Here is a 19,388-nt window from a genome sequence, read left to right on the forward strand (position 1 = left end):
GGCAAGAGGATTGCTGTGAGCTATGACTCCAGGGCATTCTACCCAGGCTGACAGTTACTGTCTTAAAAAATACTAATGGTCATGATACCTGGTCTGTGTTAACCTTATGTTGGCAATAATTTATTTATTGGGAATACCGAAGCCAGGTGTTTTGAAACAAGAATCCATGGTGAGTGGACAGATTCCACCTCCTGTTCCAGGGAATCTGACGGGCTAGGGTTCATCCTGTGCAAACCTTTGGGTTGGGGCTGGTTGGACCCTTTGTGGTCTTTTTTTGTTCTGACAGGGTACAATCTCCCCACAATGTAATAGAGCAACTGGAAGGTTTGGCATAAATTCCACAGTTGTCATGCTGGTTCAGCCTTTGCTGGGTGATGTAATTGAGCCTAAGGATTGTCAGAATTGGCCTGTCTAATGATGTGACAAACTTGAGTCACAATGGAGCCCTTGTTAAGTACCTGCATTGGCCCTCAACATAGGCAACTCCTAAGGCCCTGAAGGATGGAGACTAGTAGGAAACTATCTAGAAGGTAATGTGTAGGTGCTAGGTGGTAGGACAGCCTTGAGGCCATTTAGAAGTCACTGGGTGCAGCATTGAAGGTAGTGGATAAAGTTGAGGCTTTTTTGTTGTTGTTGTTTTTTTTTTTGAGCCTCAGGTGAACTCCTGAGCTCAAGCAATCCACTCACCCCAGCCTCCTAGAGTGCTAGGGTTACCGGTGTGAGCCACAGTACCCAGCCATGAAGTTGAGTTTTTTTTTTGTTTTTGTTTTTTTTTTTTTAAACATTTATTTATTTTTATTTTTTTGGCTGGGGCTGGGTTTGAACCCGCCACCTCTGGCATATGGGACCAGCGCCCTACCCGCTGAGCCACAGGCGCCGCCCAAGTTGAATTTTAAGTAGTGAGTTGTGGCAGTGGAGTTATTGAAGGTGCATAGGTGTTAGGATAGGAGCAGGTTAAATAAGGTTTTTCCTTGTAGTCATGATTCTGGGAAATATATGGGTTTATTTTTGAGACAGTTTCACTGTGATCCTCTTGCCTCAGCCTCCTGAGTAGCTGGGACTACAGATGCCTGCAACAACTCCAGGGTAGTTTTTCTATTTTGAGTAGAAGTGGGGTCTTGCTCTTGCTCAGCCTGGTCTCTGTGATCCACCAGTGGCAGCCTTCCGGAGTGCTAGGATTACAAGCATGAGCCACCATATCAGCCAACAGTTTTATTTTATTGTATTGTATATTTGAGACAGTGTCTCACAACGTCACCCTCGTAGGGTGCTGTGACGTCAGCTCACAGCAACCTCTAACTCAGGCTTAAGCGATTCTCTTGCTTCACCTCCCAAGTAGCTAGGACTACATGCGCCCGCCACAATGCCTGACTTTTTTTTGTTGCAGTAGTCATTGTTTTAGCTGGCCCAGGTCGGATTCGAACCCACAAGCCTTGGGGTATTTGGCTGGCATCGAAACCACTGTGCTCCAGACGCTGAGCCCAACAGTTTGATTTTAAATCTAAATAACAAGTACAGTAACCTTTAAGAGATCTTCCTGGGTCTGGGTGCTGGGGCTCACCCTGTTAAACCTAACACTCTGGGAGGTCAAGGTACGTGGATTGCCTGAGCTCACAGTTTTGAGACCAGCTTGAGCCAGAGCAAGATCCCCGTCTCTATACATAGGTATGGTGGCAGGTGCCTGTAGTCCCAGCTACGTGGGAGACTGAGGCAAGAGAATTGGTTGAACCCAAGTTGGAGGTTTTTTTTTTTTTTTTTTAGAGACAGAGTCTTACTTTACCGCCCTCGGTAGAGTGCCATGACGTCACACGGCTCACAGCCACCTCCAGCTTTGGGGCTTACGTGATTCTCTTGCCTCAGCCTCCCCAGCAGCTGGGACTACAGGACTGCAGTTTGGCCGAGGCTGGGTTTGAACCCACTACCCTCGGTATATGGGGCCGGTGCCCTACTCACTGAGCCACAGGCGAAGTTGGAGGTTTTGTGAGCTGTGATGCCACGGTACTCTACGGAGGACAACATAGTGAGACTGTCTCAAAAAAAAAAAAAAAAGCCAGATGTAGCTACTGAGCAGCCTGAGGCAGGTTTGTGTGAGCTCTGAGAGTTAAGGTGACAATGAGCTGTGATTGCACCATTACACTTGGTGGCATAACAAAAGCAAAAATTCGGTCTTTTCTTTTTCTTTTTTTCTTTTTAGCTGCAGGCTCCAAGCCACTTTTCTGTTTTTAGTAGACAGGGACTCACTCTTGCTCAGGCTGATCTGGAACTCCTGAGCTCAACTCACCCACCTCAGCCTCCCAGAGTGTTGGGATTACAGGCATGAGCCACCGCGCCTGGCCCTAAAACTCTGTCTTAAAAAAAAAAATAAACCGGGCGGCACCTGTGGCTCAGTGAGTAGGGCGCTGTCCCCATATACCGAGGGTGGTGGGTTCAAACCCAGCCCCGGCTGAACTGCAACAAAAAAATAGCTGGGCATTGTGGCGAGCGCCTGTAGTCCCAGCTGCTCGGGAGGCTGAGGCAAGAGAATCACATAAGCCCAAGAGCTGGAGGTTGCTGTGAGCCGTGTGACGCCACAGCACTCTATCGAGGGCAATAAAGTGAGACTCTGTCTCTACAAAAATAAAAATCAAAATCAAAAAATAAACCAGGAGGCCAGGGGAGATGGCTCATGCCTGTAATCCCAGTACTCTGGGAGGCCAAGGTGGTTGGATTGCCTGAGCTCACAAGTTCAAGACTAGCCTGAGCCAGAGTGAGACCATGTATAAAAATAGCTGATCGTTGTGGTGAGCGCCTGTAGTTCCAGCTACCTGGGAGGCTGAGGCAAGAAAATCACTTTATGGGCGGCGCCTGTGGCTCAGTGAGTAGGGCGCCGGCCCCATATGCCGAGGGTGGCAGGTTCAAACCCAGCCCCGGCCAAACTGCAACAAAAAGATAGCTGGGCATTGTGGCGGGCACCTGTAGTCCCAGCTGCTCAGGAGGCTGAGGCAAGAGAATCGCGTAAGCCCAAGAGTTGGAGGTTGCTGTGAGCCGTGTGACGCCACGGCACTCTACCTGAGGGCGGTACAGTGAGACTCTGTCTCTACAAAAAAAAAGAAAATCACTTTAGCCCAAGAGTTTGAGGTTGTGACCTAGGATGCCATTGCACTCTACTAAAGATGACAAAGTGAAACTTGGTCTCCAAAGAATAAACAAAATAAACCACAGAACTATTGTGTTAGTCTAGCATAGTAATCACTACACCATAAAAACTCAGTTTCAGTTGCAATGAATTATAAACCAATGTGCCTATCTTTACTTGATTGTAAAATACAATCAAGTATTGGAAAATACTAAAGGAGGAAAAAAATACTAAAAATGAGTACAGTTTTTTTTTTTTTTTGAGACAGAGTCTCACTTTGTCACCCTTGGTAGAGTGCTATGGCTTCATAGCTCACAGCAACCTCAAACTTGGGATCAAGTAATCCTCTTGCCTCAGCCTCCCGAGTAGCTGGAACTATAGGCACCTGCCACAACACCCAGCCATTTTTATATTTATTTATTTATTTATTTATTTTGAAACAAGAGTCTTTGTCACTCTCGGTAGAGTGCTGTGGCATCACAGTTCACAGCAACCTCAAACTTCTGGGCTTGAGCAATTCTTTTGCCTCTACCTCCCAGGTAGCTAGGACTACAGGTACCCACCACAACGCCCAGCTATTTTTTGTTGCAGTTGTCATTGTTGTCTAACAGGCTTGGGCCAGGTTTGAACCTGCCTACCTTAGTGTATTTGGCCAGTGCCCTAACCACTGAGCTATGGGTGCTGAGCCCTGGCTATTTTTAGAGACAAAGTCTCATTCTGGCTCAGGCTAGTCTTAAACTTGTGAGCTCAGGCAATCCACCTGCCTCAGCCTCCCAAGAGTGCTAGGATTATAGACATGAGCCACGGAGCCTGGCTATGAGTATAGTTTCCTGAAGAGTGAGGGTCCTTTTCTGGTCACACTTTCCTATATCATTCCTCATTGCCTCTTTGCATGTCTTTCCCATGCACAAAGACATGGATAGAACCTTCATATTTTGATAGTACTCCAAATTTGATGAAGATTTACCATGGGGTAAGCATTCACCAATCTTCATTACAGCCCTATGTGGTACAAACTTTTAGTCAATCCATTTTCTAGATATGGAAAACAATCAAACTTAGGTTATTTATTCAAGGTCATACAGAATGGGATTTGAAGGTCTGCTAGTCTCTAGATCCTGAGCTCGCTCTCCCTCTCTTTTTTCTTGAGACAGAATCTCATTATGTTGTCTTCGGTAGAGTGCTGTTGCATCACAGCTTACAGCAACCTCAAACTCTTATGCTTAAGCGATTCTCTTGCCTTAGTCTCCCAAGTAGCTGGGGCTACAGGCACCCACCACAAGGCCTGGAGATATATATATTTATATATATATATATTTATATTTGTGGTTGTCATTGTTGTTTGGCAGGCCAGGGATGGATTCAAATCTACCAGCCCCAGTGTATGTGGCTAGTGCCCTAACCGCTGAACTACAGGTGCCAAGCCTAAAATAGAGGGTTTTTGTTTGTTTGTTTCTGAGACAGTGTCTCACTCTGTCGCTCCCGATAGAGTGGTATGGCATCACAGCTCACAGCAATCTCAAACTCTTGAGCTTAAGCAATTCTCTTGCCTCAGCCTCCCAAGTAGCTGAGGCTACAGGCATCCGCCACAACGCCCAGCTATTTTTTGTTGAGGTTGTCATTGTTTAGCTGGCCCTGGCCAGGTTCGAACCTGCCAGCCTCTGTGTATGTGTACAGTAACCACTGTACTACAGGCGCTGAGCCTAAAATAGAGGGTTTTATAGCCAGGCGTTGTGGCGGGCGCCTGTAGTCCCAGCTACTTGGGAGGCTGAGACAAGAGAATCGCTTAAGCCCAAGAGTTTAAGGTTGCTGTGAGCTATGACATCATATCACTCTACCAAGGGTAACATAGTGAGAGAGACTTTGTTTCTCAGAGTCAGAGAAAAATAAAGTAAGACTCCGCACCTGTAGTTCAAGCAGGTGCCAGCCACATACACCAGAGCTGGCGGGTTCAAATCCAGCCTGGGCTCGCCAAACAGCAATGACAACTACAACCAAAAAATGGCTAGGCATTGTGGCAGGCACCTGTAGTCCCAGCTACTTGGGAGACTGAGGCAAGAGAATCACTTAAGCCCAAGAGTTTGACATTGCTGTGAGCTGTGATGCTACGGCACTCTACCCAGTACAATAGCTTGAGGCTCTGTCTCAAAAAAATAATTAAATAAAATAAGGTTTTACAAAATAGGCAATAATAATAATAATCACTTTTTATAATTACATTAAGCTTCATGAATGATTAAGATCTTGGAGGAAGACAGCAGAAAGAGATTAAAGATCCCAGGGTTAAAACTTGGAGAAACTTCACAGTATATCATCCAAAAAAGGATTGCATGATGGAAGCAGAGGTCAACTTGGACAGGTAAGAGACCCTGCAGATAGGGAAGTGCCTTTGGGTGGGCTCTGCAGAGTACAAGAAATTCAGTTGGTGAAACACTCATCAAAAGTGTCGGTCTAGAGTTTGTGTCGTTTGGGTGCCATATGATGACTTTCAGAGTCAGAATAAACATGAAATGGAGAAAATACCTTGGGGTGGCGCCTCTGGCTCAAGGAGTAGGGCACCGGTCCCATATGCCAGAGGTGGTGAGTTCAAACCCAGCCCTGGCCAAAAAACCAAAAAAAAAAAAAGAGAAAATACCTTTTTGCATAGGTTACTGCTCTGACTTGGGAAATTCCCAGACACAATCAAATGGCCTGAGAGGTCACCTCACAGGGAACACTTGAAGTCCTGAAGAACTGTGAAAGGATACTAAAGAAAGGATGTGGTAACAAGGGTGTACTTTGATGCCTGTTTTCTTTTTTTTTTTTGCTGTTTCAAAATTTCAATGTTAGTTTTTGCACGCCCTCCCATCCCCCAACCCTGTTTGTAAGGAACTAAAACATTACATCTGGTGAACAGCAAAGATTTCACTACACCTCAAATGCAGAACACCTATGAAGCAGAGGAATGTTGGCTTTTTAAACAGAAGCAGATAAAAAAAAAAAAGATGCAGGACTCCTTCAGTTCTTCACTAGTCTTAGAAAAACTTTCCAGAATACTGCTTCACACTATAAAAAAAAAAAAAAATCTTGCATTAGAATCCTTCAACATCTGCATACTGCTTCACACTGTTCTGCAGTAAATACTATGCATTCTGTATCTGATCCTGTGTTCCTGTAATGGTAATGATCCGATCTTCAGATCCTTCTAAAGGCTCATCGATTTTGATGGAAGCTCCCAACTCATGACAGATTTGTTTAATCCGCTGACCACCTTTGCCAATAATAGATCCAGCCAAATCTTTGGGAATAGTTACTTGTGTAGTAATAATAGGTCCACCAAGATCACCATATGAGCCACGACCCCCTGCATAGGAATAATCATATCCGGAGCCACCCTGTGGTTCATAAGCCATCTGCCATTCTGATGGGCTCCATGTATCTATTGCAGAATCCCAAGTTTCATCGGCACTGAAACCAACCATTCTATCGTAACGATCTCCAGGTCTTCCTCTTCTGTCATAGGCCATTAGATCTCCTCCTCTAGGTGGTGGTGGTGGAGGAAGAGGGAGATTCCGAGCTCTGCTACCACCCCGGCCACCTCGTCCAGGTGGAGGGGGAGGTGGTCCTCTATGAGGGCTCATGTCATCATAATCTCTTCTGGATGGAGGCATGGGACGCCCACCCCGACCAGGAGGCATTCTGTCAAAACCACTTCTTCCTCGCATTGGGAATCCCACAGGCCATCCACGGTGGTCATCAAACATCATTGTAAAACCACCATAGTCATAGGTTTCATCATAAAAATTGGGATCATAAGGCTGTGCACATCCTTTGATGGGAGACTCAGATATAAGATCAAGGATGATCTTTATGCACTCTACAACCCTATCAGGTTTTCCTCCAATAAGAATGACTCTGTCAATGGAATGAGGACAGCATTCCTGGAACAGCTTGATTGTTGTTTGAGTGTTCTCTCAAAGTTCTTTGATTTTAGCACCTTTCACCCCAATAATTCCTCCTGCCAGACTCTGATGAATCAACAGTCTCAACTCGCAGTCAAAGTCACTTCCTTTATAGTGCTGGTAATTTAAGCATTCCACAGCATCAGATTTGAGCAGGAGCTGGCTGGTTGCAGTGGGTGATGGCAACTGCAGGCCCTCTTCCAAGGTAGGGATGATTTTCTTCAGAATTTCTCCAATTGTTTCAATATCAGCACTGATACTCAATATGCGCTCGGGGCCACTCCTGTCTGGGACTGAAACACTGGCATTGTAGTCAGTATGGAGAGCCTTAATATTCTTGCCTCCTTTTCCAATCACTGCCCCAGAATTCTTGCTCTGAAGCAGAATGTGTAATTCAACCATCTCGTCAGTGTTTCTAGACCTTTTAAATGCTTGTTCTTCTTCCATATCTTCTGCAGGACGCTTACCAAATTCACCACTGGTTTCAGTGTTGGGGAAGGTTTCCTCTGGCTGTTCGGTTTCCATTTTCTTATTTAAATAGACACACCAATCTGTTATTATATGTCTTCGTAGAGGAGAACTGAAATGTTCTGGGCAGGACCAACAACTGACATCCTAATGCTGAAGTAGCCTCTCCTCAGCCCTTGATGCCTGTTTTCAATCTCCAGGTCCTGAGCCCAGTTCATACCTTACCTTCTTTCTTATTCTTTCTCATTCCTCTTACTTCCCCATTTTCCTCAAATCCATTGTATCTTGTTCTCAAAACTCTGATCATGTCATTCCCGTGCTCAAATTCCTTCCATAGTCTCCTTCCATTGCTTTAGGACAGAGACTGTATTCCTTAGCCACACAAGACCCTGTCACTCCCATGGGCACCCCAGCTCCAGTATACTACTTGGTAGCTTCCCACAACCTCCCTGAGTTCTCATGCCTTCCTGTCATTGCAAGGCCACTTCTCTTAGGATGCTTTGCCCTCTCAGACTTAACTTGGAAAGCTACTTGTAAGCCCTAGGTTGAGTTAGATGCCCCTTGTGTACCCTTGTCATAGCCCCCTGTGGTTGTTGATAATCTTTATTTCTTATCCTTCTCTGTGGAGACCTTTCTTATTTATTTATTTATTGAGACAGAGTCTCACTGTTGCCACAGATTAGAGTGCCATGGTGTCAGCTAGCTTGCAGCAACCTCAAACTTCTGGGTTGGGGGCGGCGCCTGTGGCTCGGTTGATAAGGCGCCGGCCCCATATACCGAGGGTGGCGAGTTCAAACCCGGCCCCAGCTGAATTGCAACCAAAATAAATAAATAAATAAATAAATAAATAAACTTCTGGGTTGAACCAGTTCTCCTGCCTTGGCTTCCCAAGTAGCTGTAACTACATGTGCCTGCCCAACTAACTTATTTTCTATTTTTAGTAGAGACAGGACCTTGCTCTTGCTCAGGCTGGTCTTGAACTCCTGAGCTCAAGAGAATCCTCCCACCTCAGCCTCCCAGTTTACAGGCCTGAACCACTCCACCTGGCCATGAGACCCTCTTGAGGGCAGGGAAGATCAGTATTTTTTTTATCCATAAGACCTTGCCTAAATATCCCAAATTCAAGTAATCTTTGTCAGTTCATTTGCCCTGATTTGGTGTTTCCAAAATACACAACCCCCGCAGCCAGGGCAGAGAAGAGATCTTGGCCAAGAGTTCCCTAACCAAAGCGTGCCACTTGTACTTCTCCGGGTGGCCGCCAGGGGCCGCTGGGCTCTTTGTTTTCCTTTCTCGCCCCGGGTCGAGGCCGGAGACCCGTAGAGCGCATGCTCTGGGGCAGTTCGCGGCCCGGCTGGCGGGCGCTGGAGTTCTGGTGGCTGATCTGCACCAAGGTAGGTCGCGCCTGTGACCCACGGAAGGTCTGGGTGGAAGGCGGCGCCTGGGGTGGCCACAGTCGGAGCACTGCCTGGTCCTCGGTGGGCCGAAGTCGTTGCTGACTCCCGCCTGGGTCGCGCGGAGCCAGCCCCACGTGAAGCGGGCGGCAGGAAAGTCGGGGCTCGCGCGCGAGCATCTGGCCCCGCGGGGCGCCCAGGCTGCCAGCCTGGCCCCGCCTCACCGGAGCGAGGGCCGCGCGGCCCCTCCGCCGCCGCGCTTCTTACGTCCGCCCTGTGGCGCCCGCGCAGGCGGGAGATTCAAACGGCCCGAACGGGGCGGGCCGGGTGCGCGCGGCAGCGGTGACCTCGCCAACCCCGGATGCGCAGACCTGAGCGCCTAGCCGGCTGGGGCGGCCTCCCAGGCGGGGACTGCATTTTCGCAGCGGGGAATGTGGTCTTCAGCATGCATTTAGAGAAAGTGGTTTGCAGATCAGGGTCGGAACCCTGTCCGAGAGAGGGTCTACTTTGGGAGCTCAAGGGTGGGTGCCGAGGTTCCGCTGCAGAGAAAGAATCCTCAGCGTTAGTAGGCACCCAGATGATGACTGTTGAACAGTTGTAGCGGTGTGCCGTGAACTCCGAATTAGCTCAATCTGTCAACGAAGTATTTGCTGGCGGTCTTCCGTGTTGCTGTTGCAGGGGTGGGGGACAATGGTGAGAAGGGCGGGCCCTGGCGCTCCTTGGAGAGACCTCATGTAGGCCCACAGTTGCAGTCCAGTGTGATCACCAAAATATGTTCTTGGAGCCTGGGGTGATGCTGCTGGAAACTCATTCATTCATGAGATATTAATGGAACTCCGACCACGTGTGATTTGTGTTGTGTGTATGAAGTGTTACGGGAATCCGGGAGGGGGGGGGGACCACAAACACTAACCAGGAAGGTTAGGGATGGTTTTCCAGGTTAGGTGACTTTTTTTTTAGACAGAGACTGAAGCTGTCGCCCTGGGTAGAGTGTGTGGCATCACAGCTCACAGCAACTTCCAACTCCTGGGCTTAAGCAATTCTCTTGTCTCAGCCTCCCAAGTAGCTGGGACTACAGGCGCCTACCACAAGCCTAGGCTATTTTTTGGTTGCAGTTGTCATTGTTGTTTGGATGGATTCGAACCCACCAGTTCTGGTGTGGCTGGCGCCTTAGCTGCTTGAGCTACAGGCACTGAGCCAGGTTAGGTGACTTTTGAACAGTATTTTGAAGGAACAGTAGTAATTCAAACAGCTTGGTGGGGGAGGGGGGTTGGGTGATTTAGGCAGGGCACACAGCAGAAGCAAAGGTTGGTATAGGGGAATGTTGTGGTCAGGGATACCACAGGCTTTTCAGTGACCGGAAAGGGAGAGTGATAAGATGCATGAAAGGTCTGGTGTGCAAGGAACACTGCGGGGCTGGTGGAGGTGTCAGGGAAGGTTTGCCCCAAGAAGGGCCTCAGAGCAGAGCCTGGAGAGATGAACTGGGAACCACCAGTCTTCTATTTAGAAGACATCTCAAGAATAGGCATCATCCTGTTCTTTGCAAGTTGGTAGTGGGGTTTCCTTGAGTGACCCACCCAATCCCTCTGAGATCAGTTTTCTTATCTGTAAAATAAAGGTAATAACACATGTGGTGAGGGTCTAACATCTGGTCGGGGTGGTGGCCTCTTTTTCAGGGGGAAAGGGCTGAATGCACAGGCCTAAGCACAGCTTGTGTACAGGGTGATCCTGGGTGAGGAATTCCTAGTGTGAAATATACCAGCTCTTGCCTGGCATAACAGCAAGCAGTTCAGCAAATGTTTGTTGACAAATGAGTTCTCTCCTCCCTTCCCTCTTGGGGACCTTCTACACAAAGAGATTCTTCAGCTCTGAGTCTGGCAGGCAGCTGCTGCACCTGTCTCTCTTTGCAGAAATGAGGCAGTGGTGAGGTCACAGGGGGTCATAGCAGGAGCACCAAGCTCCTGATACGCTGTCTAGGCTGGGATGCCAGTCCCCTTCATTCAACAAGTAAAGAAACTGGCAGTGCCCATAGCTCAGTGGGTAGGGCTCCAGCCACATACACCCAGGCTGGCGGGTTCAAACCCATCCCGGGCCAGCTAAAACAACAATGACAACTACAACAAAAAAATAGCCAGGCGTTGTGGCGGGCACCTGTAGTCCCAGCTACTTGGGAGGCTGAGGCAAGAGAATCACTTAAGCCCGAGAGTTTGAAGTTGCTGTGAGCTATGATGCCACCCACTGTACCAAGGGTGACAGCTTGAGACTCTGTCTCAAAAAAAAAAAAAAAGGAGGAGGGGTTGAGTAGCTGGGACACTGCTGTGGTATGGTCAGGAAACCTGGGATGTCATCCTACCTCTGTAATGGCCTGGGACTCCTTTCCCTGATCCTCATATCTCTAAAACCCAGGGATGATTACACCACCTGCAGAAGACAGGTGAGAGCATTTTAGAAAAGGCTGGCACACCATGGGTGCCTGTTAGTGGAAGTTGACCTAGTATCTGACTTTTATTTGTGACTGTCTCACACTCTTACAAGGATTGTAAACTCCTTGAATATGGAGCTCTGTTGAGAGCACTGGGGCTAGAACACAGGAACAAAAGAGGACTCCTTACTCTGCACCCAGACACTCATTACTGGATAAGAAGACACCCCCCAGGGCAGTTAGGGAGTCTGTACAAAGGACGAAATTGTGCATTAGAGAATAAGCAGGTCACAGGTGCAGGGCTCAACCTTTTAGAAGGTGGCCTCCCTTTCCCTACCCCTGTCTGCCCATCACAGGGCCTAGAGATGAAGAATCTGGGGCAGGGACCAGGCATAGTGGCTCACACCTATAATCCTAGCACTCTGAGAGGCTGAGATGGGTGGATTGTTCTAGAGTTCAAGATCAGCCTGAGCAAGAGTGAGACCCACCCCCCATCTCTAAAAAACAAAATAGCTGACTTGGCGCCCATAGGGTTAACGGTGCCAGCCACATACACCGAGGGTGGTGGGTTCAAAACCAGCCTGGGATAGCTAAACAACTGCAACAAAAAAATAGCCAGGCATTGTGCAAGTGCCTGTAGTTCCAGCTACTTGGGAGGCCGAGGCAGGAGAATCGCTTAAGCCCAAGAGTTTGAGGTTGCTGTGAGCTGTGACACCGCAGTATTCTACCGAGGGAAACATAGTGAGACTGTCTCAAAAAAATAAATAAATAAATAACCAGGCATTGTGGCAGGCTCCTATAGTCCCAGCTACTCTGGAGGCTGAGACAGACAGGAGGATCACTTGAGCCCAGGAGTTTGAAGTTGCTGTGAGCTATGATGGCACAGCACTCTACCAAAGTGAGACTCTGTCTAAATAAAAAAGAAAGAGAGAATCTGGGGCAAAAGAGAACTCAGGTTTGTCAGACTGACTCATTGCTCTCTCTACTCTAGCAGGGAGTTGTACCCAGTATCCTTTCCATGTCTTTCAGTGGATCTGTCACCATGTGGCCCTCCTTCAGGCCCTAGCTGCCTCAGTGTCTCTTGTCTGGTCTCACCATCTTCTTCCCAGCTGGTTTCTGTTCTTTGCTCCTTGTACTTGGCTGAGCTCAGCCTGCTCGGGCTGCCTTAGCTCCCACCTGGATCATGGTCTGTCTTTAACTGACCTGTTCTTTTTTTTTTTTTTTTTTTTTTTTGAGACAGTCTCACTTTCTTGCCCTCAGTAGAGTGCCACGGTGTCATAACTCACAGTAACCTCAAACTCTTGGGATCAAGCTATCCACCCACCTTGGCCTCCCAGAGTGCTGGGATTACAAACGTGAGCCACTTCATCAGGCTGTTCTTTTTTTTTTTTTAACCGATTAAATATACCTGGGTTCTTTTTCTGGCTCTCTGTGTGAACTTAGGCAGTTAAAGTTACCTGTCTGAGCCTCAGTTTCCTTAACTGTGAAATCAGAGTGATATGCCCTCTTCTTTAGCTTGTTATGAGAAGTAAAAGGTTTTTGCATGTGAAAGACACAGTGAGTGGCCAGTGCCCCCAAAGGAGCTCATATTGGGAAGCAGAGTGGTATGGTTGATAGGTGTATAAGTCATTGTGATCCAAAAGACTGTCCCAGTTTCTCTAGGATGGAAGGAGGGTTCAGAGGTTTACCAGAGGAGGTGACTTTAAGACATGAGTAGAGGCCGGGCAAGGTGGCTCTCTCCTGTAATCCTAGCACTCTAGGCCCAGGCGGGTGGATTGCTTGAGCTCACGAGTTCGAGACCAGCCTGAGCAAAAGCAAAACCCTGTCTCCACTAAAAATAGAAAAACCAAGGCAAGAGGATTGCTTGAGCCCAAGAGTTGGAGGTTACTGTGAGCTATAATGCCACAGCACTCTACCCAGGGCGACAACTTGAGACTCTGTCTCAAAAAAAAAAAAGGGCTGGGTGTGGTGGCTCATGCCTTTAATCTTAGCACTCTGAGAAGCCGAGATGGGTGGATTGTCTGAGCTCACCAGTTTGAGACCAGCCTGGGCAAGAGCGAGACCCCATCTCTAAAAAAATAGCTGAGTGTTGTGGCAGGTGCCCATAGTCCCAGCTACCTAGGAGGCTGAGGCAAGAGAATTGCTTGAGCCCAAGAGTTTGAGGTTGCTGTGAGCTATTATACCACGGCACTGTACCAAGGGTGACCAAGTGAGACTCTGTCTCAAAAAAAAAAAAAAGACATAAAGACATGATTAGAAGCTTTTTTTTTTTTGTAGAGACAGAGTCTCACCTTATCGCCCTCAGTAGAGTGCCATGGCGTCACACAGCTCACAGCAACCTCCAAATCCTTGGGCTTAGGCGATTCTCTTGACTCAGCCTCCCAAGTAGCTGGGACCACAGGTACCCGCCACAACGCCCAGCTATTTTTTTGTTGCAGTTTGGCCGGGGCTGGGTTTGAACCCACCACCCTCGGCATATGGGGCCGGCGCCCTACCCACTGAGCCACAGGCACCACCAACAATTAGAAGCTTTTTTTCTGTGGGATAGGGATGGGAAGGGCACTCAAGGTAAAGAGATGCAAAGTGCACAGAGATGACGGTTAGCAGTCCAGCCTCGTACAAGTGGCAGGGAGATTGTGGAAAGAGAAGGGAGAATGTGACATTTGGGGAATGAGGTCAGAGTTCTGTTGGTACCAGACCCTGGGGGCAGACCTCTGGTACCAGGCTGAGAAATGTAGGCTCTATTGTCCAGTTCCAGAGGGAACCAGTAAAGAGTCTGAGCAGGCAAGCAACTTGTTTCAAGTTTGAGGTTTAGAAAAATCATGAATGACTTGGAGAACGAAATGGAGGTGGGAGCGGGAAGACCAGAGACAAAATGCTATCTTTCCTAGGGGAGGAAGTGGGCAGAAGCGATTTCTTGTAACACTCAAGGGCACCAGCTCTGAAGTCTGACCAATGTGGCTCAGATCTTGGTTTTCTCTTCAAATCTTGGGCAAGATATTCACCTTGGTGTTTTTTTTTTTTTTGTTTGTTTGTTTGTTTGTTTTGCTGTTTTTGGCTGGGGCTGGGTTTGAACCCGCCACCTCTAGTGTATGGTGCCCTACTCCTTTGAGCCACAGGCACCACCCAACACCTCAGTTTTGTTGTCTGTAGAGTGGGAGTATAGCCTGCTTGCAGTGAGATGCCCCTAGAATGTTAGCCAAACACAGGTGGCTAAGGGGATGTTGACTGGGTCAGCTGCAGTGCACAGTGACAGACTTTTGTGAGTACCCAAACCATGTCACATAGCCCTTATTGTCTGATGACATTCCACACCCCGCTCACAGGTCATTCCAGCATCTGTGCCAACCATGCTACTCCAATCGTGTTGCACCAACCATGCTGACATAATTCTGTTTCCTGGCTTTTCACTTGATTTTTTGTTTGAGTACTTTTCCATGCTACTAAACACTCCCTCCTGGTCCCAGCTAACTGCTACAGATCATTGTGATGAGCTGATGAGATACTTGCCTTCGTGTACAGCCATCTACCTAAAACAAGAGGATATCTGTCATATCTCATGCCCCTACCCCATCTAATTTTGCCAGTGTAATGTCCCTTCTGGGATGGCTCCCAAGAACTTTGGACTTGATTAAAACACCTAGTAAAATGAGGCTTCAGGCCTCCTCTCTCCTGTTGGTTTCACAGTGTTCTCCATCTCACTAAATGGAAGTCTGCCATAAGTCAGGCCTGGTTATTTTCACCTGAGCCTGGGAGTCCTTGTGTTAGGCCAAACTCACTCTAGGATCCTGGGCAGGCCAGCCAAGGATCCCTAGATTTTTTAGGATGAACTTTTTTTTTTTTTTTTTTTTGGTAGAGACAGAGTCTCACTTTATCGCCCTTGGTAGAGTGCTGTGGCGTCTCAGCTCACAGCAACCTCCAACTCCTGGGCTTAGGCGATTCTCCTAAGCAGCTGTGACTACAGGCACCTGCCACAACACCCGGCTATTCTTCTGCTGCGGTTTGGCTGGGGCTGGGTTTGAACCCACCAACCTCGGTACATGGGGCCAGCACCCTACCCACTGAGCCACAGGTGCCACTCTTTTTTTTTTTTTTTTTGAGACAGTGTCTTACTGTGTTGCTCCTGGTAGAGTACTGTGGCGTCACACCTCACAGCAACCTCAAACTCTAGGGCTTACGTGATTCTCTTGCCTCAAGCCTCCCAAGTAGCTGGGACTACAGGTGCCCACTACAACACTCAGCTGGGTTTTTTTTTGTTTGTTTGTTTGTTTTGCAGTTGTCATTGTTATTTAGCTGATCCGGCCCAGGTTCAAACCAGCCAGCTTGGGTGTATGTGACCAGCGTCTTACCCACTGAGCTAGAGTGAGACTGTCTAAAAATAAATAAATAAATGTAAAGCTCATGAAGACATTCATCTACCTAAAACTTTTTAGTATTTTCTCTATAAGGCCTTGGGTGACCTAGCCCCTGCCTGCTTTCCTGTTTCATCCCATTCAACAATTGCTGCAGCCCCAGCTCCACTGGCCTCAGCAGGCTCCTAAATGCATTGCACTGTTGCCTAGGACGCTTTTCTCCTGGTCTCCCTCGCTGGCTTCCTCTCATATGTCATGTGTTAATTAAAATGACACCTCTGACCTCTCTCCTATCCCAAGTTATTCTCTTTTTTTTTCTTTTGAGACAGAGTCTCACTTTATTGCCCCCAGTAGAGTGCTGAGGCGTCACAGCTCACAGCAACCTCCAACTCCTGAGTTTAGACGATTCTCTTGCCTCAGCCTCCCGAGTAGCTGGGAGTTCAGGCGCCCACCACAATGCCCGGCTGTTTTTTTGTTGCAGTTTGACTGGCTGGGTTTCAACCCTCCACCCTCAGTATATGGGGCCGCCGCCCTACCCACTGAGCCACAGGTGCTGCCCTCCTTTTTTTTTTTGAGACAGAGTCTCACTTTGTCATCCTCAGTAGAGTGCCGTAGTGTCCTAGCTCACAGCAACCTCAAACTCTTGGGTTCAAGCGATTCTCTTGTCTCAGCCTCCCAAGTAGCTGGGACTACAAGTGTCCGCCACAATGCCCGGCTATATTTTTTTTGTTTAGCAGGCCCAGGCCAGGTTCGAACCTACCAGCCCTGGAACTGGCATGTGGCCAGTTCCCTAACCACTGAGCTATGGGTGCCCAGCCTTTTTGTTTTTCTTGTGATAATATAGTAAAAATTTACCATTTTAAAGTGTACAGTTTTGTGGTATTAAGTATGTTCACATTGTTGTTCAAATTATTCTCTCATCATATCACATGGTACCATCTATAATAATTTTGGCTTTTTTTCTTTTTTAGTAGAATGTAAGCTCCATGAGAGCGGGGAGAGGGTTAGTCTCCTTTCTCCTTGCTGTACCTCCTGGCCTAACCAAGCATATTTGTGGGATACATGAATAAATACTGCCATCTCTTGAGTACTTGCTGTGTGCTTGGCACTGCAGGGTCCTTTACAAACACCTCATTCAGCCTTGATGACAGGTCCAAGAAATAGTCATTGTGTCTCCTTTTACAGATGAGGATACAGCTCAGAGAGGTTAAGGCTGCTGGTCAGCTGAGATCCCAAGGCCAGGGGTAAGCAAGACACAGCTCTGGAAGGCAAATCCAGTTCCCTCTAAGCCCAAAGTTGTTTTATATATAGAGAGAGAGAAAAAACTAGCTATATATATATAGTTGTTTTTATGAAACAGTCTCACTCTTACCCAGGCTAGAGGGTCGTGGCAAGATAGCTCACAGCAACTTCAAACTACTGGGCTCAAGCGATCCTCTTGCATCTGCCTCCAGAGTAGTACAGGGCCTCCGCCACCAACTCCTGGCTAGTTTTTTCTATTTTTAGTAGAGACGGTGTCTTGCTTTTGCTCAGGTTGGTTTTAAACTCCTGAGCTCAAGCAATCTACCTGCCTCAGCTTCCCAGAGTGCTAGATTATAGGTGTGCGCCATTGTATCTTTTTTAATTTTTAAAAATTTTTTAGAACACACATTTTTAGTGTGTGGAGATGAGTCTCAGAGGCAGGTTGGAGGGGAGGAGTCCTGCCCTTTGGGAGGATAAAAGTTGGCTGAGGTTCAGAACTGCCACCTCATCAGAGTCAGAACCAGGCCAGTCCCAACCTGCAGTTCAGCCTACACAGAATTGGCAGGGTTCTAGGTCCTTGGTTACTTTCCCAGAAAAGTACCTGGTCTTGTATTCATCTACCAAGGAGGGGAGAGCTGGAGAGGCTGAGGCGCTTAGAACCTCCTGGAAGGAAGGAAGGAATAAGGAAGAGCAGCTGGTTTGGCCCACAGCCAGGACTGAGTAGGGCTCTTGGGGTTCTTGTTGAATTTTTAACCTTAGGTAGAGGTCTCTGTCCCTCATCTATAAAACAGAGAAGGGGTGAGTTAGATTAGATCACTGCTTCCAAGAGGGGTGTACCTGAGTATTGCCTGGGGCAGGCTCTAGACACTAGTGCCATGGTGTCTATTGCTCATAGCAACCTCAAACTCTGGGGCTTGAACAATCCTCTTGCTTCAGCCTCCTGAGTAGCTGGGACTGGGTGCCACCCAACTAGTTTTTTTTTTTTTTTTTTTTTTTTGAGACAGAGTCTCAGTATGTTGTTGCCCTGGGTAGATTGCCTTGATGTCACAGCTCACAGCAACCTCAAACTCTTGAGCTTCAGCTATTCTCTTGCTTTAGCCTCCCAATTAGCTGGGAATACAGGCGTCCACCACAAGGCCTGACTATTGTATTGTTGTTGTTGTTGTTGTCATTGTTGTTTAGCAGGCCCAGGCCAGGTTCAAACCCACCAGCCCCAGTGTATGTGGCTGGCACACTAACCACAGCTATGGGTGCTGAGCCCCAACTAGTTTTTTTCTATTTTTAATAGAGACAGTGTCTCACTCTTGTTCAGGCTATTTTTTTGTTAATGTTGTTGAGACAGAGTCTCACTTTGTCACCCTTGGTAGAGTGCTGCGGCATCACAGCTCACAGCAACATCAAACTCTTGGGCTAAAGGATTTTCTTGCTTCAGCCTCCCAAGTAGCTGGGATTACAGACACCTGCCACAATGCCCGGATATTTCTTGTTGCAGTTGTTATTGTTTTTTTTTTTTTTTAGCTGGCCCAGGCTGGGTTCGAACCCACCACTCTTGGTGTGTGCGGCTGTCACTGTAACCACTGTGCTACAGGGGCCAAGCTGGAGGCTCTCTTGAACTCCTGAGCTCAAGCAATCCACCCACCATGGCCTCCTAGAGTCCTAGGATTACAGGCATGAGCCACTGTGTATTAGGCACTTCTTTTTTTTTTTCTGAGACAGAGCCTCAAGCTGTTACCCTGGGTAGAGTGCTATGGCATCACAACTCCAACTCCTGGGCTGAAGTGATTCTCTTGCCTCAGCCTCCCAAGTAGCTGGGACTACAGGCACCTGCTGTATCGCCAGGTTATTTTTTGGTTGTAGTTGTCATTATTGTTTGGCAGGCCTGGGCTGGATTTGAACCTACCAGCTCTGGTGTATGTGGCTGGCATCTTAGCCCCTTGAGCTACAGGTGCCAAGCCCTATTAGGCACTTCTATGTAAGAACTTTCACATTATTAGCTCTTACATATCATACAAAGGTGTAGGTACTTTTTTTGTTTGTTTGTTTGTTTGTTTTGAGACAAAGTCTCACTAGGTTGCCCTTGGTAGAGTGCTGTGTCGTCACAGCTCACAGCAGCCTCAAACTCTTGGGCTAAAGGATACTCTTGCCCAGCCTCCCAAGTAGCTGGGACTACAGGCGCCCATTTTTTGGTTGCAGCCGTCATTGTTGTTTGGCGGATCCGGGCTGGATTCAAACCCGCCAGCTCAGGTGTATGTGGCTGGTGCCTTAACTGCTTGAGCCACAGGCGCTGAGCCTGTGTGTGTAGTTTTTAATCTCTTGTTGGACTTTTCAGGAAATCTAGGGTCTTATCAGAAGTGGCACTTATTAATCACAGAGGATAAATAGTCTGGTTTGGTTTTATTTAATGAAAATAGCTTTCCTTCCCTCTGTTGATAACAGTAATGCATCACCAAAGTTACT

At 47.7% G+C, this 19,388-nt stretch overlaps 2 protein-coding genes across 8 annotated transcripts in view; one reads left to right on the top strand and one right to left on the bottom strand.

Moving 5' to 3' along the window:
• Nucleotides 1-19,388, top strand: part of RCC1 (regulator of chromosome condensation 1) — a 37,259-nt gene that overhangs the window by 7,359 nt on the left and 10,512 nt on the right. For 3 of the 7 annotated variants that reach the window (XM_053576216.1, XM_053576217.1, XM_053576218.1), the window contains one exon: nucleotides 5,340-5,474. Coding sequence is in view for 3 of the 7 variants with exons in the window: in XM_053576214.1 (XP_053432189.1) it covers nucleotides 8,850-8,915 (66 nt within the window). In the remaining 4 variants the exon portion in view is untranslated. Of the gene's footprint in view, nucleotides 1-5,339; nucleotides 5,475-8,832; nucleotides 8,916-19,388 lie in introns of those variants that run through there. The other 4 variants (XM_053576214.1, XM_053576219.1, XM_053576215.1 and 1 more) reach the window with 2 other exon arrangements.
• Nucleotides 6,040-7,716, bottom strand: LOC128575006 (heterogeneous nuclear ribonucleoprotein K-like). The gene is given in 1 exon segment (XM_053576213.1): nucleotides 6,040-7,716. A coding segment is annotated over 1 exon segment (1,395 nt). The 5' UTR covers nucleotides 7,582-7,716; the 3' UTR covers nucleotides 6,040-6,186.

Source organism: Nycticebus coucang, chromosome 22 (genome assembly GCF_027406575.1).
Source record: "Nycticebus coucang isolate mNycCou1 chromosome 22, mNycCou1.pri, whole genome shotgun sequence".
In the NCBI taxonomy this organism is placed as follows: domain Eukaryota; kingdom Metazoa; phylum Chordata; class Mammalia; order Primates; family Lorisidae; genus Nycticebus; species Nycticebus coucang.